The sequence below is a fragment of the Falco punctatus genome (assembly GCF_963210335.1).
Source record: "Falco punctatus genome assembly, chromosome: 1".
In the NCBI taxonomy this organism is placed as follows: Eukaryota; Metazoa; Chordata; class Aves; order Falconiformes; family Falconidae; genus Falco; species Falco punctatus.
Window position 1 is genome coordinate 114610341 of NC_137580.1, and position 23365 is coordinate 114633705.

The following is a 23365-nucleotide window of genomic DNA, read 5'->3' on the forward strand; positions in this document are numbered from 1 at the left end:
GCAGCCTGTACCCATTGGAAGGAATCTCACCTTGGTAAAACAACTGTTACAGCATCAAGACTTGATCAAGATTCTGGAAAAGGTTAGAGAAAACGGACAGAAAACCTTGATAACTGTCCATCACAATGTGGAAGAAATACACCGTGTCTTGAGAAGAGTGAGAAAAGATGCAGAACATGGATGGTGGAACACACTTTTTGGATGGTCACCGACTGCTACTGGCATCTTGAACAAGTTGTGTCACCCTATTGTTGTCCTTTTGATACTGGTCTTGATCAGTCTTGTTTTGTCAATGATATTGTATGTCTTAAATTGGAGAATGGTAAAGCAATTGACATATCTGACATCTGTAATCAATGCACATATTTTGTTGAATATCCCCTCCAATGTGGACATCCCTAAATCTACTGACACAAGGAAAATTGTATAAGACCTAAACAGATTTATGTTTAGTCATTTTTATGAATATCATTTGATTATTGTAAATTGTTTGAGATAAAGATGATTATTTTCCCCTTCTTTTCCTGTCTGTCATTTTCCTTTCCTCTTTTTACTTTCCCTGTCCTCTTTTACCCCTCTTAGAGGATTATATCGCTGCCACATGGTCCTGATAACAATGTTGAGCCACGGGGTGGTGTAAGAGTCGGTCTAAAGAGAACAATATTGTCTCAACATTGCCAACACAGACCTGGAGGTGGAATGTGGTCCTCATGGACACCAAGACACAAAGACCCTGGGAAGGAGAACTGCACAGTACGAGGAGTACTGTGCCGCTCCCTGCCACCTGGGATTGAAGGGAACAACTACAATAAGGCCACGTAACAGCTGTCCAGAAGATGGATCACAACCGTGGTCATAACAACGAACCAGAAAACAATACAAAAACACGCCTCCTGTCTGAAGCTACCCGCCTCTAAGGAAAACCGTGCCTCGGGCACCCCTCTTTGGACATGCGTGATAACCTGGCTCGAGAAGGCGAAGGCTGGCAACAATCCATGGACCAGAGGAGGAGCAGGGTGTGTTGCTTGGCACAAAAAGATGCCTTCTTAGCAACTGAACTTTGGAGATCTTCCCCACCAAGGATCACGACGATCAGAAGGACCGGCGGGACGCTGCCTGGACCTGGGACCATAGGGACGCCTTGGACCCGTGGTGGTAGCTCTAATCCTCTTTCCTTTCCTTTTTACTTTACCTTTTATTCACTTTGTCTTTCTACCTATCGTACGCCGCTTTACGGGGAAACAATAAAATTGTGCTGTTTAATTGAAGCATAATCCCTTGGCGTGGCCGCCTTGATTTTTGGGCTTCGAGATCATAGTAAATGAACCATCATGAGTCCACTGAGTGGACTGTGACAACGCCGTACACACTGAAAATGGGGTATGAGAACCGAGAAACAGAGAATTCCCAACAGGAAAAGGGAGCACCTGCAGGGCTGAATTCAAGACCAGGGGACTGGATAGCTGTCACTGATGCTGTCACCACCACAGGCTACAGCTGTTTGCATCCCATCACGCTGCCCTCCGGTAAAGGTGGCTGCAGCATTTCCAAGGGCACCAGTGGTCCCCTCCCTCCCCATCCCACCCTGCCACGAGGCTGCTAGAGAGTGCACAGAGCTCTGGCGTTTGGGGGCTGCATCCAGCAGGATCGAGATACACAGCCCAGTCCTCAAAATACAAGAAGGTGCAGTAAAGTTGTGCCCCTTGCACAGAGGTTGCTCCATTTGGTCATGAGCTGTCCTGGATGATGATTTCCTCCTACGAAGGTCTGAGCAAGGATCCAGCTGCAGTCCTGTTGCCGGGTAGGAGGATGAGGGGAGCAGGGTAAAAGCATCCCACACAAATTACTCCAGTTCCAGAGCTCACTGCTCTATTCCCTCGCTCCAACAATAGACGGTATCTGCAGCCACAGCCTCCACACCCGTGAAACCAGCTTCCATCAAGCACAACACAGACATTATTACCACAGGTTACTAATGTGGGGTCTCCACAGCACTGATCAGGTGCCAGACAGAAAAGCTGCCCCATGCATTGATGCTCTCCCAGATGTGCCATCCCAGGTATTTCACCTCCCAGCATCCGAACGGGCAGCTCACAGCTCCAACATTTCCAGTACAATCTATCAGTCAGGCTCCAGGCACAAGGGAAAGGGGAAAGCAGTATTTGATAGCATTTGTATTTGGCTCTGTCTCTCACAGAGAGACAATTAAGGCTATTAAATAAACCAATTTATCTTTCTGGGAGCATTCCCCTGGTTAAAGCTAATGCTGAGGAAAAAACATTAGACAGGCCAAAACAATTCATGCTGGGAAGCACGAGGCAGAAGCTCTTGCTGACTGAAATTAAAGCATCGCTGTGCCACACAGGTTAAAAGGAGGACCATGAACTCTCTCATAAATACTGATTTTTTTTACATTAGGGAAAACACTTACACACCCTTGTCAGTTAAAACTGAGCAGGAGAGAGAATAGATAACCAAGATATTTTCTTTCTGGTTTTAATTCCTTTTTGGGGGCTAAGTGATTATTTTCCTCATAAAAGTTAAGACATTTGAAATTACTTTCTACCCCAAACTGAATGGAAAGCTGGACTGCTGAGATCTCTCATGAAGTGGAAAAATGAGACATTAAGGAGTCCTGGATAAAAAAGGCTGAAACTGAAGGTTTCTTTTCAATAGAAAAATAATATTCTGCTAAATCCAAACCCCTTTTGCTTCTGATGAAGCAATAGGAAGAAAAGCTTTAAAAAGTTATCGTCCTAATGAATCTTTACCATGGAAAATATCAGTGGAACCATATTTTTCAATTAAAAAAGCCTCTTTACTCTGACATTTCTCATCTGTTTTATAAAGGGGCTTTGGAGAAGGTTGAGATTTTGGAGGAGGAATGTGAATTGATGATTAACCTGGCAGGAGGGCCGCGAACTGTGAATCTTGGAGCTGGAGAGTAGCACTCGAACAGGGCAATTGTGTCATCTTTACATCACTTGTAGGTAGGGAGTGTGGCAAGAAGACTAGTATGAGACACGGGGAGTGCTCTGTTTAAGGGATTTCGGTGTAACTTCAGGAAGGATTTCAGGCTGAAGTAACATTGATAGCATGGTTGGTAGCTGTGGGAGAGATGCTTGTCTTTCTGAAGTTAGTCTTACTAGCTACAGTTTTAGCTTATTATCTTTTGGAATTTTTAATCCACCTTTACTAGAAAGAGGGGGGGAAAAAAAAAGAAGAAAAAAAAAAAAGAGATACCTTGCATACAGGCTGCTGCAAAACAAAGAGCACTTGTACTACACTCTGACAGCCAAGCACCCATGCGTTTCCCTCATGGACAGTATATTACTTCATACCTATAAATAATGCAACAGAGCTGTCTGGAAAGAACTAGCCCATGGTTATTCTGTTATTTGGTGCACACAGAGCTGAGACCTGGGCTCATTAACCTAGGCAACCCAAGAAGGTTATGCAAAATGTTGGCACAGCCCAGCCACTGCCATGACGTGGCCAAAGGAGAGGTGGCAGGAGGATTTGGGCAGGTTACGTGTCCTGCCGCTGAGAGCTTGGACTGATAACAGTGAGCACTGGAGCAGAGCAAGGCTGAAGTGTGGGTCAAAGGGGCAGGACATCTAATTTATGATGCATGAACTGTTATTGCCAAAGTGCCATGTTGTTCAGCTTGTCTATTTTTCCCTGCAGGAAGCATGCCCATCACAGCACCACGCAGGCTGCTGAGCAGCCCTGGGGCAGTTCAGGGAGACGTCCACTCTGCTTCAAAGCTATTTTATCACTCCACACATGTCATGCATAACATCAAATCCAACAGCTCCTCACCCTAAGTGACTGCTCCCAGGGGCTCCTTTCCTTCCAGCCTCCTCTCTCCTGCAGTTTCCTTCTCATTTCCTTGCATAAAGCCTCCAGAACCCTCCCTGCCTGGTGCTCTGTAGCCCCACAAAAATCACTGCAATGCCACACAGAGCACACGAGCCTGCCTGGGGACCAGAAACAGCATAATCGCATCGGTGCAGACCTGCACCCAAATTAGCTAGCTGTAATGAGCTGCACAGTTAATTGGCACCACACAGCACTTATGTGCTTGTCCTGCTTTGGGGATTTGAGCTCAGCGCAGAGCCAGACACACCAATTTGCCCAGAGCTCCCTCCTGCTGCTCACCACAAAGTGGTGCCACACCAGCAGGCAGGGGTGCACCCAACAGACACTTCTGTAGGAAACATGGTCTTTCCCTTCCACCATCAGGAACAGCCTGGGACAGACACACTGTCTGGTCTAACTCATTCAGGTAAATGTCTTTTCTCCTCCCCTTGACCCTCAAGCTAGAAGCACAAGGGGGGTCTATGCACCCATATAACCTTAGTACCAGGCTCCAAGGACCCCACATGCTAAACCTGTGCCTACCCAGCTTATACTCAGCTATGTGAGCAGCACCATTTCAAGGTTTCACCAAGGTCTAGGTGAGCTGTAGTAACCTTTAGAGAAGCCAATAGACATCTGAGCAACTTCCCGGAGTGATCCAAAGAAGAACCTGCCAGATGTTCTCCTTCCCTTCTCCTTCCTCACTACCTTCATAATTTCTCTGCACTCTCATCTTTTACCATGCTCTCCTACAAGCCACTGGGTCCAATTTGCCATCTGCAAAGGCACCAACTTTTTGCTGCTACTGAAGAGGTCTCAGACACAAGGTCAATTAGCTCGGCACAGGATCGGGAACAGCAGCTCTTGGCAAGGTCAAGTCTCAAAGCAGCCCACAAAAAGTAAAGAAACTCCCCAGAGATGCACACAAAGGAGTGGCCTCGGAGGCTCAGATGCTGCCAGTTACTAGATGCCCACCCATACCAGTACATTCAGTGTTTGCTCAGCTGGAACACAGGGAGTGTGGATGCAGGCAGAAACAGGCCCATGACAGAGGAGTCTGGCACAATGCAAGGGTTGTGCGAGAAGAGAGATAAACAGGTGAGGTGGGAATCTGGCACAGGAGAGAGGAATTAGCAATACAGATGGAAGCATTTGAGAAATGTTGCCTCCCAGGTGCTGGCACACACCAGCAGAGATCACAGCAGAACTCATCAGATGTCCTGACAAAAAGCTTTGTCAAGAAATGCCAACTAGCAAGAGCTGGGATATTTTTGGACAACACGTTACCAATTCTGAGAGAGGAGGCTAGGAGCTCTGGTCAGAATGGGAGAATCCTCCTTTCTTCCCCCACGCCTCATCTGGCTGGGATGGAGGGGAGAGTATTAGCTCTCCCTCTCCTTAGCAATGAGCTGCAGCTGAGTGAGCTCTTTGGTATCATGGACCTGCAGAAAAAAAGACAGAGCACCAGTAACTTAAACCTGTCCACTCACAGATTGTTGTAAAAAGGAAAACAAGACACCCATCCTCAGCAAAAGTCACAGAAGCCTTCCCCATCTTGGCACCCCCTAGGCATGGGGGAAGCTGAGTCAGCAGAGGTACAGCATCTCCGCAGGTTTGCTGTCAGACCACGTGCATGAACAGCATGCCAGCTTTAAATCCCAGTTCTCAGGCACCCCTGACACAACCAACATCACCTACATTTTGATCTGCTTTATCACAGCCTGAGCCGTGACAGCAGAAGATGGAGGGCTGCACTTTTACATGAGATGCATAGAAAGAGCAGCCGCAGGATCAATTTTATCTTACCCTAGGGAAGAAGGGAATGAGAAAATAGCGATGAGCAGAAATTAAAAATGCAGAAAATCCAAGGCAGAAGGGTGACTCAAAAGACAAAGGTCTGAAGTGCTTTAGTATTCAGAAGGCTGCACATATCACCGTGTAATCACCTGGAAACACGTGGGGACTGTGCAAGGGAGTGTGGGGGGTGGGGGAGATTTCTTCTTTGTGCAAAACTGCGACCCTGAGAGGAAGCAGAGCCTCCTAGTAGAGGGACAAAGAATATAAGATTTCCCAGCACAGGGACTTGCTGAAGAGCCAGCCTGGAGCTGGCAACAGACACCTCCCTCCCACCCCGCTGGCTGCTGCTGCTGCTAAACAAGAGAAGGGGCAGGTCTGCCACCCGGGTGGGACACTGGATGCTCTTCGGTCTGAGCAAACATGAAGACCCGTCCTTCACTCAGACTCTGCTTCTGAGGATTCAGAAGGAGTGGAGACCATTTCGTCCCATTCCTTTCCACTCAAGGTGCCCTCCAACAACCTCAGGCTGCCTCCCTGCTCCTCCATCACGAAGTAGCCCAGGAGTACACACACAGAGAGTAGGTATAAAGCAAACCAGCTTCTCTAAGGACATCCCAGCTTGTGGAAAAGCAGCTGCCACATAGGTATGGCAGGCCCCTCTCCCTTGCTTGCACATGGGAAGAAAGCAGTGCAATGGTTCTTTTTGCAGTCTGTGGTTTCCCATCCACCAGCCATCACAGCAAGGGCAACCATCCAGTCAGAACAGATGTGTGCAAAAGATGGGCAGTCTCAGGAGGGGTGGGGAAGGAAAGCAAAGCAAAACAAAGCAATTCCTCTTACAGGAAAGAATTGAATACTTTGAGACAGCTCATAAAAATCCAAAGAGTTCAGCCACTACAGTTTCAAACTTAAACAAAGGGAAGGGGAGTAGCAGTAGGATAAAGAGTGAAAAACAGATTTGGGACTTAATATTCTCTGGAGCACAAGAAACGTGGAGGGGAACACAGATGTCCTTTAAACATTCCTTACATTGTAACTGCTACATCCATACCTGCACCCCTGCAGCAGGGACAAAGTAGGAGATCAGGTTTTATATTGTTACTGTCTGTACCCCACAAGTAGTTCAAGCATCAATCCCAGCTTTAATTTATTAAAAGGCTTTTCTGCTCCCCTTTGCCCAACTGCCTCTAAGTACAAACACCAAACACTGCAAAACCTTTCATTAGGAATAACAAAACTTCCAGCTTTCACATGCTCATGGTCCTCTTCTGTGACTCCTGCAGCCTCTCAGCCCTCCCAGACCTACAAGGTTTCCACAGCTTCTCAAACCACCACCCCCCAGCCTGGGTTTGCCCCGCTAAAACTGGTGCTACTCCTCCATGGTTCAACCCCCTAATTACAGCTGCAGCCCACCTCTCACCACAGCTGACAGGCATTAGCCACTCACGCTCACTGAGCTTAACACAGCCAATTTGCATTAACAGCCCTTGTGGGGATTTATTTTCCAGACTCATGCGTGCAAAATTTACAGAAAATGTTTCTAAGAAGAATTGTAAAGACACAGAAACACTCAAATTCATGACAAGAATTATAACTGCAGAAAGCAAAGAGCTGCGAAGCAGGCAGCCTGGAGCAGCAAGAGCCTAGGCACAACCAGTCCTAGTAGGAAAAAAAAGAGTTCTGTATAGTAGAAAAAGTATTATTATTATTATTATTATTATTATTGTTCCTATTCATTGTTCCTTTTCTTTCTAACATCACCACCCCCCCACCCCCGATAATGGCAGGGGTTATGTATTAGGAGCTGCAGATAGCGAATAATGTTCTCTGGCATATTTAACAGCTCATTTATCCCTTCTGTAAGGACCTGGGGTCAACAGTCCAGACCTGATATTTTCAAACGAATTTTTAAAAGCACCATTCCCATCTCAAGTATTCTGCAGTCAGTATAATCCACCCTATGTCCTAAAACATAAATTTCTTTTTATGCAGTGAGTTAAGGTCCAGAAAATCAATGAAGTAAAATAAATACACCAGACTATGATCTTTCCCTCCTGTGTGAATTTTTTTTCAAGGATTTAGAATTGTATTCACCCGAAAGTGATAAAAAAGCTCAAGGATGAAATAGCTTCAGCATTAGCTGTGGCGTTGCCTCTTGCTGAAAGCTCTTGGTGTAGCAGGTTAATACGATGACGGTTGTTAATATGATGCCAGTTTTCCAGAAAGGTTTCAGTGACAAGCTGAGGGACTACAGAGCAGTGACCATGGTGAATTAAGAGAAAGCAGAATAAAGAAGAGAATGAAGAGGCAGAAGGATAAGGATACTGGGGAAAAAGTATCATAGGTTTTCAAAAGAGCAGCTCTGCCTCAGGAGCAGGTGGGAGCTCTCTGAAGGAGCCCATGACGGGGTAGAAAAGGGAAAATACAATTACTGCAGTTTGCTTGGGTTATCAGAAAGCATTGTGCAACATCCTTTGACTAATCCTCCGTGAGAAAAGATCAAAGGTCATCATACGAATAAATAATTTGTTGAAAGATAAGAAACAAAGTGTGGAAGTGAATGGTCAATTTTCAGAGCGGGCAGCGTTGCCTGCAGTGTCCAGTCATCCAATGCCTTCACAAATGAGCTGGAAAAAAAGAGCAAAGAGGAAATACCAGTGTCTGCTGATGATGCAAAGAGATTCTGGGGAGTAAAGAGGAAGTCCAGTCAACAAATTAAGGTTGTTTTCTTCTTGATCCTAGTAGTATCTTAGGCTCACAGCTAGGTCTGCATGCCTAACAGGGCTCCAGCAGCAAATGCTCCTCCACACTCACAGACCATGATAGCCCCTTGCAATGTAATTAATTTGAGGCAATTAAAGCAGTCAAGCGAGTGCCTGCCCTGCGTGCCCTGGCACGGCTGCGGTGCTGCGGAGGTACAGCCATGGCTGAGCCAGCTGCAAGGGGCAGCTCATGAGAAGATCGAGCAGTGGAAGGTACATGAGTACATGCTTGATACTGCTGGCAAGAGCTGCCACCGTGCGCGGGGAGTGAAGGCAGAAAGCTGCCCCTCTCTTCTGATCAAATGAAATTGCCGTCAGCTCCCATCGCTTTCGGCGCACAGCTGAGAAATGAGGAGGAGCTCTTGCTGTGCTGCGAGGAGGAGGCACGGCCAGATGTTGCAGTGGCACAGAGCCCTGGCTCAACACTTGTGTAATGTCCCAAGGGGACTGGGGCTCAGACAGGGTCAGCACAGGTCACCAAGAGCCTCTTTGCGAAGGGTTGTGGGGTACCTAATTGCAAGAGTCAGGCACTGCTAACACAGGCTGGCTAAAGGAGCTTGAAGTCACTAAGACCCTTGAATGTTTTGCTTGCACTTAACACCTGAGGTGTTTAAAGGCTCACAACAACGACGGGTTGTGCTACAACGACTCACCCCATGCAGCAGGTGCCCAGTATCTCTCATTTGTGTTACACACAGATGACTTGCAAAATGGTGACTGCTTAAAAGCATCCCACCAGCCTTTACAGGGCTCATAAGCCCGTCTGCATTCCTGCCTTCCAGCGTCCTAGCCTGGAGAATCACTTTATTCAAAACAGTTTGCTAAAGACATGCAAACAGTGCTGGCAGCCCAGGAAGAGCTAGGGTGTGGGTTAATGAGAAATCATGGGCATCTGGGTAGCGGGGATGGGAAAGGTGCTGATCCGCGCCCCTCTGCTCGGTGCCCAGGCGGGCACCACGGCTCAGCCTGCAACACACGTGGCCCAGAAGGTGTGTGGGAATCTCGTCTGCAGCTTGGAGCATGTGCCTGGGAGGCAATCTTCTCTCCTCATTCACACATGGGGCAGCCTTCACAGCAAAAGGAGTGGCTTTGAGCACAGCTAGGATGTGTAAGCATGTGAAATGAAGCACTTTGTTTCCCTGCAGGTCCCTTCATTTGTACAGCCCTGGGATGCTACAGAGAGAGGCAGGATCCAAAACGGGAAGATAAAAAAGGAGGCAGCACAGGCGCAGCTGTAACAGCCACCCCCAGCGATGACAGCTCAATCATGTGGCCAAAAACTACATCCCAAATCACACCGATAGGAATCGAGAGGTGACATGCTCAGGTCTGGAGACACAGAAGAGCAGCACTTCAGCCTGCTGCTGGCAGCTACACTGAGTAGGGGATTTATTTTTCAGGTTTGGTTGTAGTTTTTTTTTTGTTTCACTGCTGCAGGTGTTTGTATATTTTGGCATTTACAGTTTGGAAAGCAAGAGATGCACAAGGGATTCTGCTCCCTTTGACTTTCCAGTAAACCAGCTGTGGCTTTGACACCACTTCCAACACCCAAAAAACTCCCACTCTTCAGCCACATGTGGCATCAAAAGGCCATGGCACACTTCAAAGGCAGTTCTCAGCCCACTGGGAACAGTCTGCTTCAAAAATACAGATTTTACAAAACCTCCAAATGTGTAGCAATGGTACAATAAAATGTTCTGAAGCCACTAGGGCATTTTATGCTGCAGCTTCACAGCAAATTTTATGCGGCGGCTTTGTGATGATTTTTTTTGTGGCTGCTGCCACAAGCTTTTCTGTGATACAGCACAGCTGGGCTCAGCTACTGCTGGGAAATCAGCAGAGATGAAACAAAATATTTGCAATGAGACTGATCTGGGAAAGATGCTGTGTCCATAGCAGAGTTTAGGTGAGGTGAGAGTAAGTAAGTACTAAGTACTCCAGGAATAAGAGGCAGATCATCAGACGTGCTCAGCGTGGCCAGGTGCAGGCAGGGAGGCAGGAGTGGGGAGCAGCACAGCTGGGGCAGGACAAGCATTTCCCTTGGTGTGGCCAGCAGCCTCAGCCACCACAGTGATGCAAACACATGATAAACTGAGTTACACGGGGCCAGTCCATCTGACGGGGCAGAAGGGCATTGCTTGGGCTGCAAATGGGCAGTGTGCCTCCCCATCACAGGCTTCCCTGCACCCCCCCTCAGGCCACCCCCTCTCGCTCAGGGTCAGTGCTGGGGGGCAGCCTGCAGGAACCCCAACCCCATCCCCAGTCCTCCCCTTGGCTGCCTGCAGCCCCTTCCTGCCGAGTGGTGCCGCACTCAGCTACCAGAAAGCCTTCATTAAGCAAATTGTTAATTTGGACCAAATCAAGCCAGGGAAAAGTTCTTTGAAACAATAAAAGGTGCTCTCCAACTGCAAAGCCAGGTGTCTGCTCAGCCTTCCTGCTGCTCTCGACTGGGGAATTAAGCCATTTTTCTACATTGGAGCTGTTTCCAGGAGAATTTCCCTCTGATGTGAGATGCCGATGGCTGCAGCCTCCTCAGGCAGGGTCTGTAAAACACAGGAGCAAGCGGCGGTGGGGAGGGACAGCGGGAAGGGGAGCACAGAAGGGAAGAAACCAATACCCGAGAGGAACGGATCCCTGCTCAGGGTGAAGTGTCACCGCTCACTTCCCCTCCAGCCAGTTCCTAAATCAAAAAGCCATTAGAGAACAAACACCACATGGGCATCTCCCCTCTGCTCTGTGGGGCCATCGCTGCCGCCCATCACTGTCCTGGTGACGCAGGGGTCCCTGCAGAGAGGGGCTGTCTCACCGGCCCCGGTGACACATCTGCTACCCGCTCCTCATCGCAGCAAGCAACCCATAGGGGGCAAAACGCTTTATTTAAAAACCGGCACATGCTTTTGAGTCTTTTAGCTAACACCTGTCATATCTGGCAGCGCTTTTAGCTCCAGGTCTTCCCCTTTCAAGCACCTGCACGCAGCCATTCCCACCCGCCTCAGCAGGGACATCACAGCAGCTCATGGGGCACGGCAGGTAAATGCACAAAGCTCGTCGTGCTCAAGGACGGATGCTCCACTGCTGGATTTTGAGGAAAAGCAAGGGTTTATCTCACTCAAACGACCCAGTCAGTAGGTGACCCAGCCTGCCCTGCAGCCCTCTCTAACTGCAGGTTGGTACCAGTGCCACCACTGCCCCCATCACCGGATGGCAGGGCACATCTCTATCACCGCGGTGGCCCCACACACCACAGACTGAGCCACCGGGCCAAACCCCTCGTGCCAGGCAGCTGTGTCAGCTAAGGCTGCCCGTAGCCTGGGCACCCGCACCACACAGCCCATGCCACAGCTGGGGTTGGCTTACGGAGGGGCGCAGAGCCTCTGCCCCTGCTTGGTGACCCCCAAACTTCTGCTCTGCCACAACACTGCTGGGAGGGGCTGGATGCTTCTGATCAAGAGACACCCTGAAAAGACTCAGGGGAACACGGTGCATAGTAGAAAGAGGGCAGCAGCCCCAGGTGGGGCTGAAAGAGCATCATGAGGACTCTGGCTCAGGGTCTGATGACACTGCCAAAAAGGGGGGAAAGAAGGACTTTCCTGGCTCCTTTCCTGCCTTCGCAGCAGTGTGAAGACAGACACTAGACGTCAGCACTGAGCTGTCAACAGTGAGAAGTTGCCCATCAGGGTAAGCAAGAAAATGTATTATGTGGGAGTAGAAATTATTACCGAAAAGCAGCTTTCTAAAGGAGAATTTGAATTAACATCTGCTGCTTCAGAGAGGTGACCCTGACCAGCACCAGGCATCAGTAACTGTCACCATTTACAGGTCCTTCCAGCTCTATCCCCATGGGTGCACGTTGGCAAATGCCACCAGAGTCCACAGTGGCACAAACTCTATGCAACGACATTTGCTGCTCTTTACGTGCTGCCAGACAACCTTTCATGCTTCATCTTGTGTATCTTGTGAGAGGTTTTTGAAAGCTCCAGCAGAAATCTTGGCTGCCAGGCAGAGGAAGCAAGAGCTGAGGATGTATGCTATGTCCATGCTGAGAAAACACCTCAGATCAGCAACAGGAGCTTTAGCTAGAAATGGTGGGAGCCTCATTTTTTCCCTACAAGACTCATGGCCCCAAAACATTATCCTAAATCCTCTAATTCCCAGCCATAAGGAACCAGGCTGAGAAATACAGAATAGCCTCCCAGGAGGGAACAGGGCAGCTGGAGGGGAGGGGAGGATGCCTGAGGTCATCAAACCAAACCGCAAAGCAGTGGCGTGGGTCAGCACGTACCATGCAGACTGGAACGTGGAGGTGCTGCACAGGATATAGGTAATAGCAAATGAGAGCAAGGAAACTTTTGTCTCTAGTCTAGCATCAGCTTTTGGCCCATGGAAAGTGCTTCTCTCAGTCTGGCTGTGCTCCCCACAGCTTTTCTGATGATGATCTGAAGAGTTCCCAGAACTCTGCTGCAATTTTTTGTTTGCTAATCTTGAGTGCTTTGCAATAAAGAGACTTCAGTGGCATTTGTCTGTGTCCCCCAACCCAGTCACTCTCAAAATATTGTCAGAAAGATGATCAGTTTATAACTGATGCATGGGAAAATGTGAGAGGCCCAAGGCCAAATCCTCTTCTGTGCTGAAGAGGCTCTCCCAAAAGGCATTTGTAACAGGGAAGCTCTTTTCAGTGTTCTGAGGGAAGCCGTGATCTCTTCTGCCTACCACAGCCTGCTGCCTTCCCCAAGTAATCGAACTCGCTGCAGCTCTTCCAGGAACTGAAAAGGAGGTGGGGAGGTCAAGCAATAAAGAAGCTCAAATAGTACATCTTGGATCTTGCTAATAAAAATGTAAATGGGGCTGTGCAGACTCGGGTGGGGGGAGCGGAGGGGGACACACACAGCATGACTGTTTTCACAAAGTCGTGGAGGATCTGGCAGGATGGCTTCATTTAAAAGTTTTAATGAGGCAGCTGTGCAAATGACACATTGGCCGCACTACATAGTGCAAAAGGCTGCCAGCAAAGCCACCAGCTTATTTGAATTAGCAGCACCCAGCTATAAGCACTGCAGAAATAGCTTTAGCGCTGCTAAAACCTCTCCAAAAACCAGCTGAAGCTAAGGCAAGGTTATGACTTAGCACAAGCCATGGCAGGCAGGACCCAGCCTCCCACCGCAGACAACAGCACCTGGCTGGGGACATGTTTGGCTGGGACAAGTCCATATGCAAACATATTAATCACTGATGTGATCTATAACCCCACTGATTTTCTATGCTTGTATAAAATACATGCTCATTAGCAGAATTTTCCAGCATGCTTACATCTGTCCCCCAGTTTCCTGTGCCCCAAAGAACAACTCTTTATGCAGCGGGAGAAAAGAGGTGAGGAAAACTCCTCAGCAAGTCCTGGGTGCTTTGCCTTTTCCAGACATCCCAGATCTGGGACACAAGCAGTTACATCAGAATTTCTGATGGTGGCAGAAGACAAAAAAAAAAAAAAACAAAACCAACCCACCAACAACAACAAAAAAAAACCACCAAAAAACCCAACCATAACAAGTGTGGCTTTTTTTTGGCCAGAAAAAAAAACCACCAACAGTGTAACAAGTGTGTTATAAAGTTTGCACGTAAATGTAATCGGTTCAGGGGGCAGCCCCTGAAAACCCACGTTTCAGGGAGACATCACTGCTGCTCCGATGAAAATCACAGTACATGGGTCGGATCTAATTATTGCTACTATCCATCCAGTTTGCACACGTAAATACACTGAGGGGTAAATGAATTTGGCAAAGCAGACTTGCAAAGCTGAAATATGTTGTAAATCAATGTACTTATGTACAATGTAAATACAATGTACCTGTTTGCATTTGTACCAAGGCCCTTTGGCATTAGGTACTGCTCAGACATGAGCACATTCGAAATGCCTTTTGCGTGCCAAGAATCGCAGCTACTGCTCTGCCTTCCTTGTGGCAGAAACTGTTACATGCAGATGTGCTCTTTGGTCAAGTCCCAGTTTGATGGGACAACACTGAGCACCTTGACTTCTGCCTTAGCAAAAGGGCCCTCAGGGGTGTGTTAATGTTGTCGTCCACATTTTAGTTCAGACTGAAGTAACACAGAAGGCTGTGCCTGAGGGACCTGTTCCTGAGTGTACCTTGAGCACAGCTCGGCTGTACGCGCTGCAGGATGAGGCGAAACAAACCGGTGATTTCAGCCCCCAGAGTCTCACTTTCACACAAAGCAGCCAAAAGCAAAGCCATACTGATACAGAAAGGACAACTGAAGTTTCATATTGAAAAAAAAAAAAAAACCAAACAAAACAAAACCAAAAAAACAAACAGGAAGAAAGGAGACCAAAATGCCAAAAAATCTTAGTGAAGGCTCCAAAAGCATTGGCTGAGTTTGGGTGGCTCTTTCCCTGGCAGGGACAGATAGCAGGAAAAGTGAAAAAAGCACTTGGGGACCAGCTGGGAATTCGGATATCACATTTGCATGTGTCCAAGACCATGAGCACTGAACACAGAGATTTAAATGCAACTTTCCTAGGAACCGGAGGTGACAATGGGACGGCCATGGCCTGGGTGGCAAGTCACAACCACCTCACCGCTGCTCGCTCTGAGGAGCTGCTGCCCTTTGTGCGTGCTCCCAGCTGTCAGCGTGGCTCCGGCAGGACCCAGGCTTGGCACGATGCTGCAAATGCTTGGTCTCCTTTGGGCTGATCCTGAAGTCAGGACAGCTTCTCACAAGCTAATTTGAATTTCTGTGTGACCATGATAACAATCGCGGTGCAGACAGGATGTATGCTGTACCATGACTACTAGGTATTAAAGGGGGGCATGCAGGGGGGTGAGTAAACCGAGTAAGGCAAATGGGAATCACATCCCAAGTTTGCACATGTTTCTAGACCTGTCCCAGACCAAGACTACAGACACATCCATGAGATTCTTTTATCAGTTTTGGCTGCATTTGTACGTGTTCTTGCCTACACAAAGGGAGCAGCCCTTGGTGACATGTTTAACATGTGATACATGGACAAACTTACACTTCCAGCTCAGAGGAGAAGGGAGCCCGTGGCTGCTGGCAAACCTGGTCTCAGAACTGCCCCAGCAAAAGTGGAACATGCTGAGTGGGCCCTGCACAGACCGGGGAAGGCAGCAGATAGTGGGATGCACAGCTGGCGGGGTGCACAGCTGGTGCACAGCTGGCAGGGTGCACAGCCCAGTTCAGGAGACACAAGAGACTTGACTGTTTCAGTGAGGTTTGAATCAGTAACCAAACCCAAGCAAATTCACATAGCGCTAGCCTAAATCCCCGTGTCAAAGGGGAGAAGTCTTTTTTGCCCTGCATTTAATAGAATACTACTGGTTATTACCTTTGCAGCAATTTCAGAAGGCCCTTATGCAGCACTCGAGCCCTGTAGCAATAGATGTTGTCTGAATGATTAAACAGACCTGCTTCATATCTCAGAGGGCTCCTGCCTTCATCGATACTGACTGTGCAGTTCCTAGTCCTGTCACACATGACACAGGCTGGGATTCCAGTCTATAGCTCTAATAGCATCTGACAAACACAAAACCCCCTGAAACTCAGGGCACTGGGAGATAAGTGAGTACAATGATCCCTGTTTTAGAGATGAAGGCAATAAGAGGAACAGAAGCAACAAAAACTACAACCACAACCAACCCCCCAAGCCAGGGCTGTGGACCTGACACTGGCCACGCTGCTCTTGCACGCTGCTCCAGACACCACTAACGGCTCCCGCAGGACACGGAGCACAGGGGAGCCCAGCTTCCCCTAATGGCAGCCCTGCGGGCACTGAGATTTCCTGATAAACACACACACTGCTATAACCCTTTTCAAAAGGTTTAAACACCAAAAAAAAGGAATTTCCAGATTGGGACCCACAGGTCCAGGAAAGTGATGGGTTGGCCAGAAACCTTCTCCCACCCCACTCCCCCTTCCTTTCCCTGGCATGGGTCACTACCGACCTAAATGGCACCTCAGAGGCAGGGGAGTGACGGAAGTGTGGCAGTTCCAGCGTAAGTGCCTGGAGAGAGGCCTGCACACACGTACCACATGCTGGAGATCGAAGCAGCACGAAGGAGCCGTGCTCAGCAGAGGCACCCACCTCCCCAGCCAGCATCACCGCATTCCCACGTGGCTCGTGCCAATGCGCCCTGTAAGCAGCATGCAGGCAGTCGCAAGAGGATTCAAGGACAGCAGCAGGTTGTCCCTGCTCTGCACGTGAGGAGGAGACTGCCACATGAATGACCTCCTTGCTCCCAGTGGGCCATCCGCAAATAAAGCACTTCGACCATGGCTTTGCCCTCAGTGGTCACCAAGGGACCGCTCCTGCTCACAGGAGTCACGCAGTCGATGGGAAGCTCCACCTTTCTCGATAACCAGCTTCCAGCCCGAGCAAAAGTGGGTTCACACTGCAGAAAGACCAGACCTCAGACAAAAGATGCATCTAAAAGCACCCAAGCAGCAGAGTGTAAAAGGTTGAGAACAAAAAAATGATACGTGTATCCAGGAAAGGAGTTAGAGGAGGGAACAGCTCTCGGTTAGTAACAGCAATTCAGGATGGATGAGCCGGGGCCAGCTGACGTGCCAGGTGCTGTTGCCTCCCAGGACCCCCATGCTGGGAAGCATCACCTAACTGCCATGGCTGCCCAGTGCAAACCAGTGAAGCAAGCAAAGGGCCTGAGAAGCATCTCCCACACACTCCTGTCCAGCAGGAGACACCCTGGGGAGGTGGGTGCTCCTTCCTTCCCACTGGCATAAATCAGGAGCCTGTGGTCCACGGAGCTAAAGCAGGGAACTGGGAGGGAAGGCAATCTCATCGTGTGCAAGCAGTCAGCACAACGTTCAGCTGCTAAAGAAAATAACTTTTGAGTTTAGCTTCGGCATTTCTCAGCACCAGCCCCCTCCTCACACTGTGTTTTTCCTAGATGCCTCGTTGATCCCGCTCCATCTTTACCCTCCTTGAGCATCACCAGGGAAAGGCACCAGCCGAACCCCAAACAACCTGGGTAACATTTTGTTACTGCCAGCCTGAAATATCTCAGATGCTGTGGTGCGTGATACCACCGCACAGATCCATCTGTTAATACACCGTCCAACCCAAATAAACTTCGGTTTCACTGTGGAACTGATCTCCAAACTGAGGAACCCTGATGCTTCCCTGGGCAGCCAACCCTCCCACAGGAATTTAACCCTCTCTGGCCTGACTGCTCTCCCCTGGCACAACGACTTTGCTCTGGCAACGTCAGGCATTTGCGCTCTCCGGTGCGGTGTGAGGAGGGGTGGGATGGCTTTTCCTATCACCGGTCCTGGCATGAAAACAGCCTTGACATCTCCCATCTCCCACTGGCTCACAGCCAGGTGGGGGGGAGCTGGCTAAACAAGCCATGGCTATCAAAATGCTGCTGCTTTAAAAAGGCTCTTTGCTGGCTGCAGTCAAAGCCACGCTATGCCTAACGTCACTGAGTAACAGAAATAGCAGGCATGAGTGAAGGGAGGAGAATGAGAGTATTAAGAGCGCACAGATTTCAAACATACTTGGCTAGGTAGCACGCTGCCTTCCTGCCGCTGCCTTTCCAGATGCGACGGAGCACAGGGATCTCTTGCTGTCTGCCCACGAAGGAGGATTCTTCTTTTTCTTTTTTCCTTTTTTTTTTTCTTCTTTTTTAAGTTTCAGCTTTAATACTACCAGATTCATTTTTATATTCTTTCTTTTAGGAAACTTCATCTGCTGGATTTAAAAGCAAGGTTTGAGCAGGAGGAATTAATTTGTGTTTGCAGCTACTGAATGTGCATGGTGCTCCTGCGTGATGATAATGTCGAGGCAAAGGCAGGATTGGCTCAGAAAATTGCTTAGACCGTAAGATGCTTGAATGCCTGCTTGGAATAACAAGCTCTTTGTCATGTGTGTGTGCGTGCATGTGTGTGACTGTGTGCATTTATGTATGAGTGCAGCAATAACAGTAACTTTAAAATGATGCAAGGTTTCCCCAGTTTGCTTAATTCCCCTCCTCCAGGAGCGAGGGCTTGCCTAGCTGTGGGCACTGTCTGGAGGCAGGTGAAATGTCTGAATGGAATTAGTGCTGTAGTAATTTTATGAATGAAGCAAAAAGCCGGTTCAGTGGAAGAGAAGCAGAGCGGGGAGATGCGGCGTGTTGAGCTCTATCCGGCAGGAGCTGTCACACCAGGGAACCACAGAGATGTGCACAGGCATGGCACAGATCTGCTACAAGTGCCCAAAACACAAAGTGAGGCAGCTGCAAGAAGACAGCACCTGAGCCATGGAAACATGTTCCTGAAAATGAGCTATCACAAATCCAGCTGAGCTCGATAGCTGTGTGTGTGACCAGCTCCAGGCTGAGCAGGAGCATCCCATGCAGAGCCATTTCCTTCCAACCAAGTGTGCCGGCGATCATGTGGCAGAGATGCAGGCAGAGCTCGCTGAGCACCCACGTCTCCTTCACGCGTGACGCTTCTGCTGCCAGCACTGCTTGTACATGAACATTGATGAAGTGGGCAATGGGGGAGCAAGTCGCTGCACGGACAGGCTGACTACACATGCCCAAAGCCAAGCAGGAGGGGACCACACAGCATGGCGGGGGAGGGAGGAGGCAGATTCGAGTTTGCAAGGTCCAAGGAAGCTGAGATGCTGGTGAAGCTGCTGGAGCCCAGCCCAGAGGAGCGATGTCCTGAAGGAGCACTGACCGCTGCAGGACCACGCTTCACCTCTCCCCCTCACATGTCTGTACCCGAGGGGTTCGCATGGGAAATGGGCCCTGTGCATTGTGGTTTTCCTCTTTTTTTCACACCCCTATCCCAATTGTGAAGCAAGGAACAATCTCCCTCTGTACTGGACTGCCCTCTTCCATAGAGAGCTTTTGCATGCCACCTCCGTAGCACCCGTCACCCGCAGCAGGTGATGATGGGAAGAAGAGAAGGTGAGTGCAAGACATGAAGAGGATGAACATTGTCCATTCTCAAGTGCTACAGAGGTCGCTGTCAGGGTCTTCGACACCAGGGCAGCAGCAGAGGGCCTGGTGCTGCCATCCCACTGCCCAGGAGCTAGTGGGAGCAAAGAGCCAAAGGAGCCAGAGCCGATGTGGAGGCAAAGGGACACCAAACTTGCTGGGAAAAGCTGCAAATTCCCAGACAAACCAAACCCAACCTGCCCAGCGGACAGAGGCAGAGGGAAGCCTTTGCCTGCTGAGCCCTGCAAGGACAAGGCGGCCCAGCACCCCTTCCCACAGCGCTTTCCAAAGAGGCAGTCTGAGCTCCTTAAAATACATTGTGCAAACACTTCTGTGTGCAGTGGCCTTTAGCCTGCCACAGGCTTTGGTATGCCTTAACATTTAGGCATTTTAACTACTAATCCAGTGCTTCTCTCAGGTAGGTTTGATCTTCCTTTGCTTGCACCCAGAGCCAGTATAAATTCAAAGCAACACAGTCGTTATTTGCGTAGCGTTGAGCTTGAACTAACCAGAAGCTCCCGTGTAAAAAGCGTGACTACCTGCCAAACACGCTGCAGAGCAATCTCCCACCTCGCTGTAGAAGGCAGTTTAGACAGGTTTGCAGACAGGTCTGTCTGAAATCTATGGCATGGACACATGAAAATCTGTGGGATGAGACCTGACAGAAGCATAAAAGCCTCTGTGTTTACAGACATATAAAACCCACAGTGAAAACTGCACTTTGCTCTACGGATATAAAATGCCTTTTTCCTCCATCACTCAAAAACAACTTGAAACTGCAGGTCAGGACATAGCAGGGGCTTCTCATTGAGGGGAAAGTGCTCTGTGAAAACGCTGCAGAAGTGCTGGACAGGACTTTGTATCACACAAAATAGTCAATTTGGCTGCAAATGGTAAATCCAAAGTTTGTTTTCCCTTTTCTGGGGTCTTTTACTCCTTCAGAGTTAAGAGCTTAGCAAAGAGGTTTAAGCAATTGTGTCACCAGGTCTGTAAGCTGCTGTTACAAATTTAGGAAGGACGCGTTTTTTCCTCCAACTCCAAAGTAACTTTAAGGATTGCAGCAAGTGGTTCCAATGATCCACACAATGTTTTGTCTCTTTTTCATGGACACACTAAGACATGTCACTTCTCAAAGCTGTGCTCTTGGAATGGTAGCATGACCCTTATGCATGAGTGCCCTCAGTGCAGAAGACCTTTGGTACACGCAGACAGTGCAGATACGTACTCAAGGACAGGTAACTCCTAAATGATAATTTGTGTTGCTCTGGCAGATTTCTAACATGTTGGTTTCTGATGTCTTTCCTCTAGTGGAGAATGCAGATCTTCCTTGGATGAGACCCCCCTAAGCAATGGTTCACCATCTCCCAGCAGCTGTATTTCTCAGACCAGAAAGAACAGACCTTCAGATCCCTGTGGCATGAACGGAGCCTCTGGCATTTAAAGGCCAGGAGGATGTCCCTGACTGAGGAGCTGGAGAGCCACTTCTCTGCAACCCCCTACATGGTGACGGACACAAGTGAGGGCAGCCTGTTCAGAATTAGACCCAACACATTTGCCAATGCCACCGGGGACAGCACGCCAGCCGCCGGTTCCATGGAGGACATGATCGCCATTTGCGCCATCGGGACAATCCTCTCCCTCATGTGCGTGATTGGGGTGACAGGCAACATCTACACCTTGCTAGTGATGTGCCATTACTTGCGATCATCTGCTTCCATGTATATTTACATCATCAACCTTGCGCTGGCAGACCTACTCTACCTTCTCACCATCCCCTTCATCGTTGGGACCTACTTCATTCAGAAATGGTACTTTGGGGACATTGGCTGTCGCATCCTTTTCAGTTTGGACTTCCTCACCATGCACGCCAGCATCTTCACCCTCACAGTCATGAGCACGGAGCGCTACTTTGCTGTGCTAAAACCCCTGGACACAGTGAAGAGGTCCAAGAGTTACCGAAAGGCCATTGCTGTCATTATCTGGCTGGTGTCACTGCTGCTCACTCTCCCAATGCTCATCATGATCCAGCTGGTGCAAAGGGACAACAAAAGCATCTGCCTGCCCACTTGGAGCAAGCTGTCCTACAAAGTCTATCTCACCATCCTTTTTGGTACCAGCATCGTGGGTCCAGGGGTGGTCATTGGCTACCTTTACATCCGATTGGCAAAGATCTACTGGGTGTCACAAACAGCATCCTTCAAGCAGACCAAGCGGCTGCCAAACCAAAAGGTGCTCTATTTAATCTTCACAATAGTGCTGGTGTTCTGGGCTTGCTTCTTGCCTTTCTGGATATGGCAGCTGCTCTCCCAGTATTATGAATCCTTCCCTTTATCTCCCAAGGTGATGAAGAACATTAATTATCTGACAACCTGCCTGACCTACAGCAACAGCTGCATCAACCCCTTCCTCTACACCTTGCTCACCAAAAACTACCGGGAGTACCTGAAGAACAGGCAGCGGTCCCTCAGCAGCAGCAGTGTGTACTTCCAGAGGAGGAATCGATTTCAGAGGATTTCAGGGAGATCCCTGTCCATGAGCAGTCAGCACTGCACAGAGACATACGTTCTTGCTCATGCTCCTTTAGGAAATAGCAGTGCCTGAAGGTAAAATTTTATCTCCAAGAACAATCAATATTGACTTCAATGTTGCTTTGATTTAAAGTGCACATTGTAACAGCAAAGCCTTAGCAGATCCATAATGTGCACACATTTAGTCCAGACGCTGTGCCAATGCCTGTTCTCATTTTCTTCAGTGTCACTGATTTGATGCTAGCAACATTCAGCTGAACATCAATCTAAATAGCCTTTTACTTTTTATCTTTATATTTTATCGCGTATGTGTCCTCAAGTAGCTGTCAATAATGAAAGCCTATAATAGGGCCATGTTTTTTAATAGTATCAGCTGTCTCACAGCATTTTAAATTATGCTGTCTCGTGAATGGCTGTAGTTTGCTCTTTTCTTTAGGAGTAATGTTAAATTTGCAGTTGTATGAGGACTGAAAACAATGAAATAAAGACAAAGCTGCTGATGTTTGTGACATGCAATACAGTTTGAATTTGGGGTAAGACTGGACAATACGGATGAGGCATATCAAGGGTGCTTGTCCTGGTTTTGGTCGTATTGACATTTATTCTACACTCATGTACGCACTGGGCTTGATTCTCCATTCACACAGGTGTCTGCGCCGGAGTCACAGCACGGTTTGTGTCAGCAAAAGGCTTCCCACACCAGTGTCACAGCCAGGGAACACTCAGCATCCCCTAATGTACTGACCCCAAACTCATGAGCACCCATGTAGGGGAGCATCATCTGTCTTGGACAGGTACATCTGCCCCCTGCCCTCCTCCAAGGAGGAATTGGGAACCTTCAATGTTGTTATTCTCGGGGCATCCATCGACAAACTGCAACATCCAGCCCGAGGGACCAGAACTACCCAAGTCCAGGAGGAAAGGACAGGGGGAGGGGGGGAGGGGGGGAGGAGATGTGATTTCCAGTGGGCAAAGCTATGCTATCTGAAGTCCCTAATCTCAATCATAAAAGTGCTAGTTCCCTGATAGTGAGATCACTTGTTCCCTTCAGAGCAGATGATTTTCCTTTGCTGCTGCAAAAGGTGAACATAGCCCTGCCTACACCAAGAACATTTTGCCTCTCCTGGCTTTCACTGATGATAAAGCATCATTAGTATAAATATATCCTCCGCGGTGTCTGGCGCTTCTCCCGTGAGTCTAAAAGTACCTTCTCTGGGACGCTGCCAAGAGCCATACAGGAGTCCTCTGCTTGCATTAGCCCCGTTACCTCATTAGCAAGGATACAACGATGCAATGCGAGCGCAACTCTAACCAAGTTACAGAATTAGAAGCAAATTAATGGTTAGACATAAATTCAGAGCTGCAGCGCTACGCCATTTGGCAGTGAACTCCATTTGCTTACACAGAAACTGAATTTCGGTTTTAAGCATCTATTCGTCGT

At 48.7% G+C, this 23365-nt stretch overlaps 1 protein-coding gene across 5 annotated transcripts in view; it reads left to right on the plus strand.

The window, feature by feature from the left end:
• LOC308067816 (urotensin-2 receptor-like) overlaps positions 1-22422 on the plus strand; it is a 29000-nt gene extending 6578 nt beyond the window's left edge. For 4 of the 5 annotated variants that reach the window (XM_080397279.1, XM_080397280.1, XM_080397276.1 and 1 more), the window contains one exon: positions 5-22422. In XM_080397279.1, the coding sequence (XP_080253405.1) occupies positions 20849-21997 (1149 nt within the window). In that variant the 5' untranslated portion in view covers positions 5-20848 and the 3' untranslated portion in view covers positions 21998-22422. The remainder of the gene's footprint in view (positions 1-4) is intronic. The other variant, XM_080397277.1, reaches the window with a different exon arrangement.
• Positions 22423-23365: the final 943 nt, after the last annotated feature.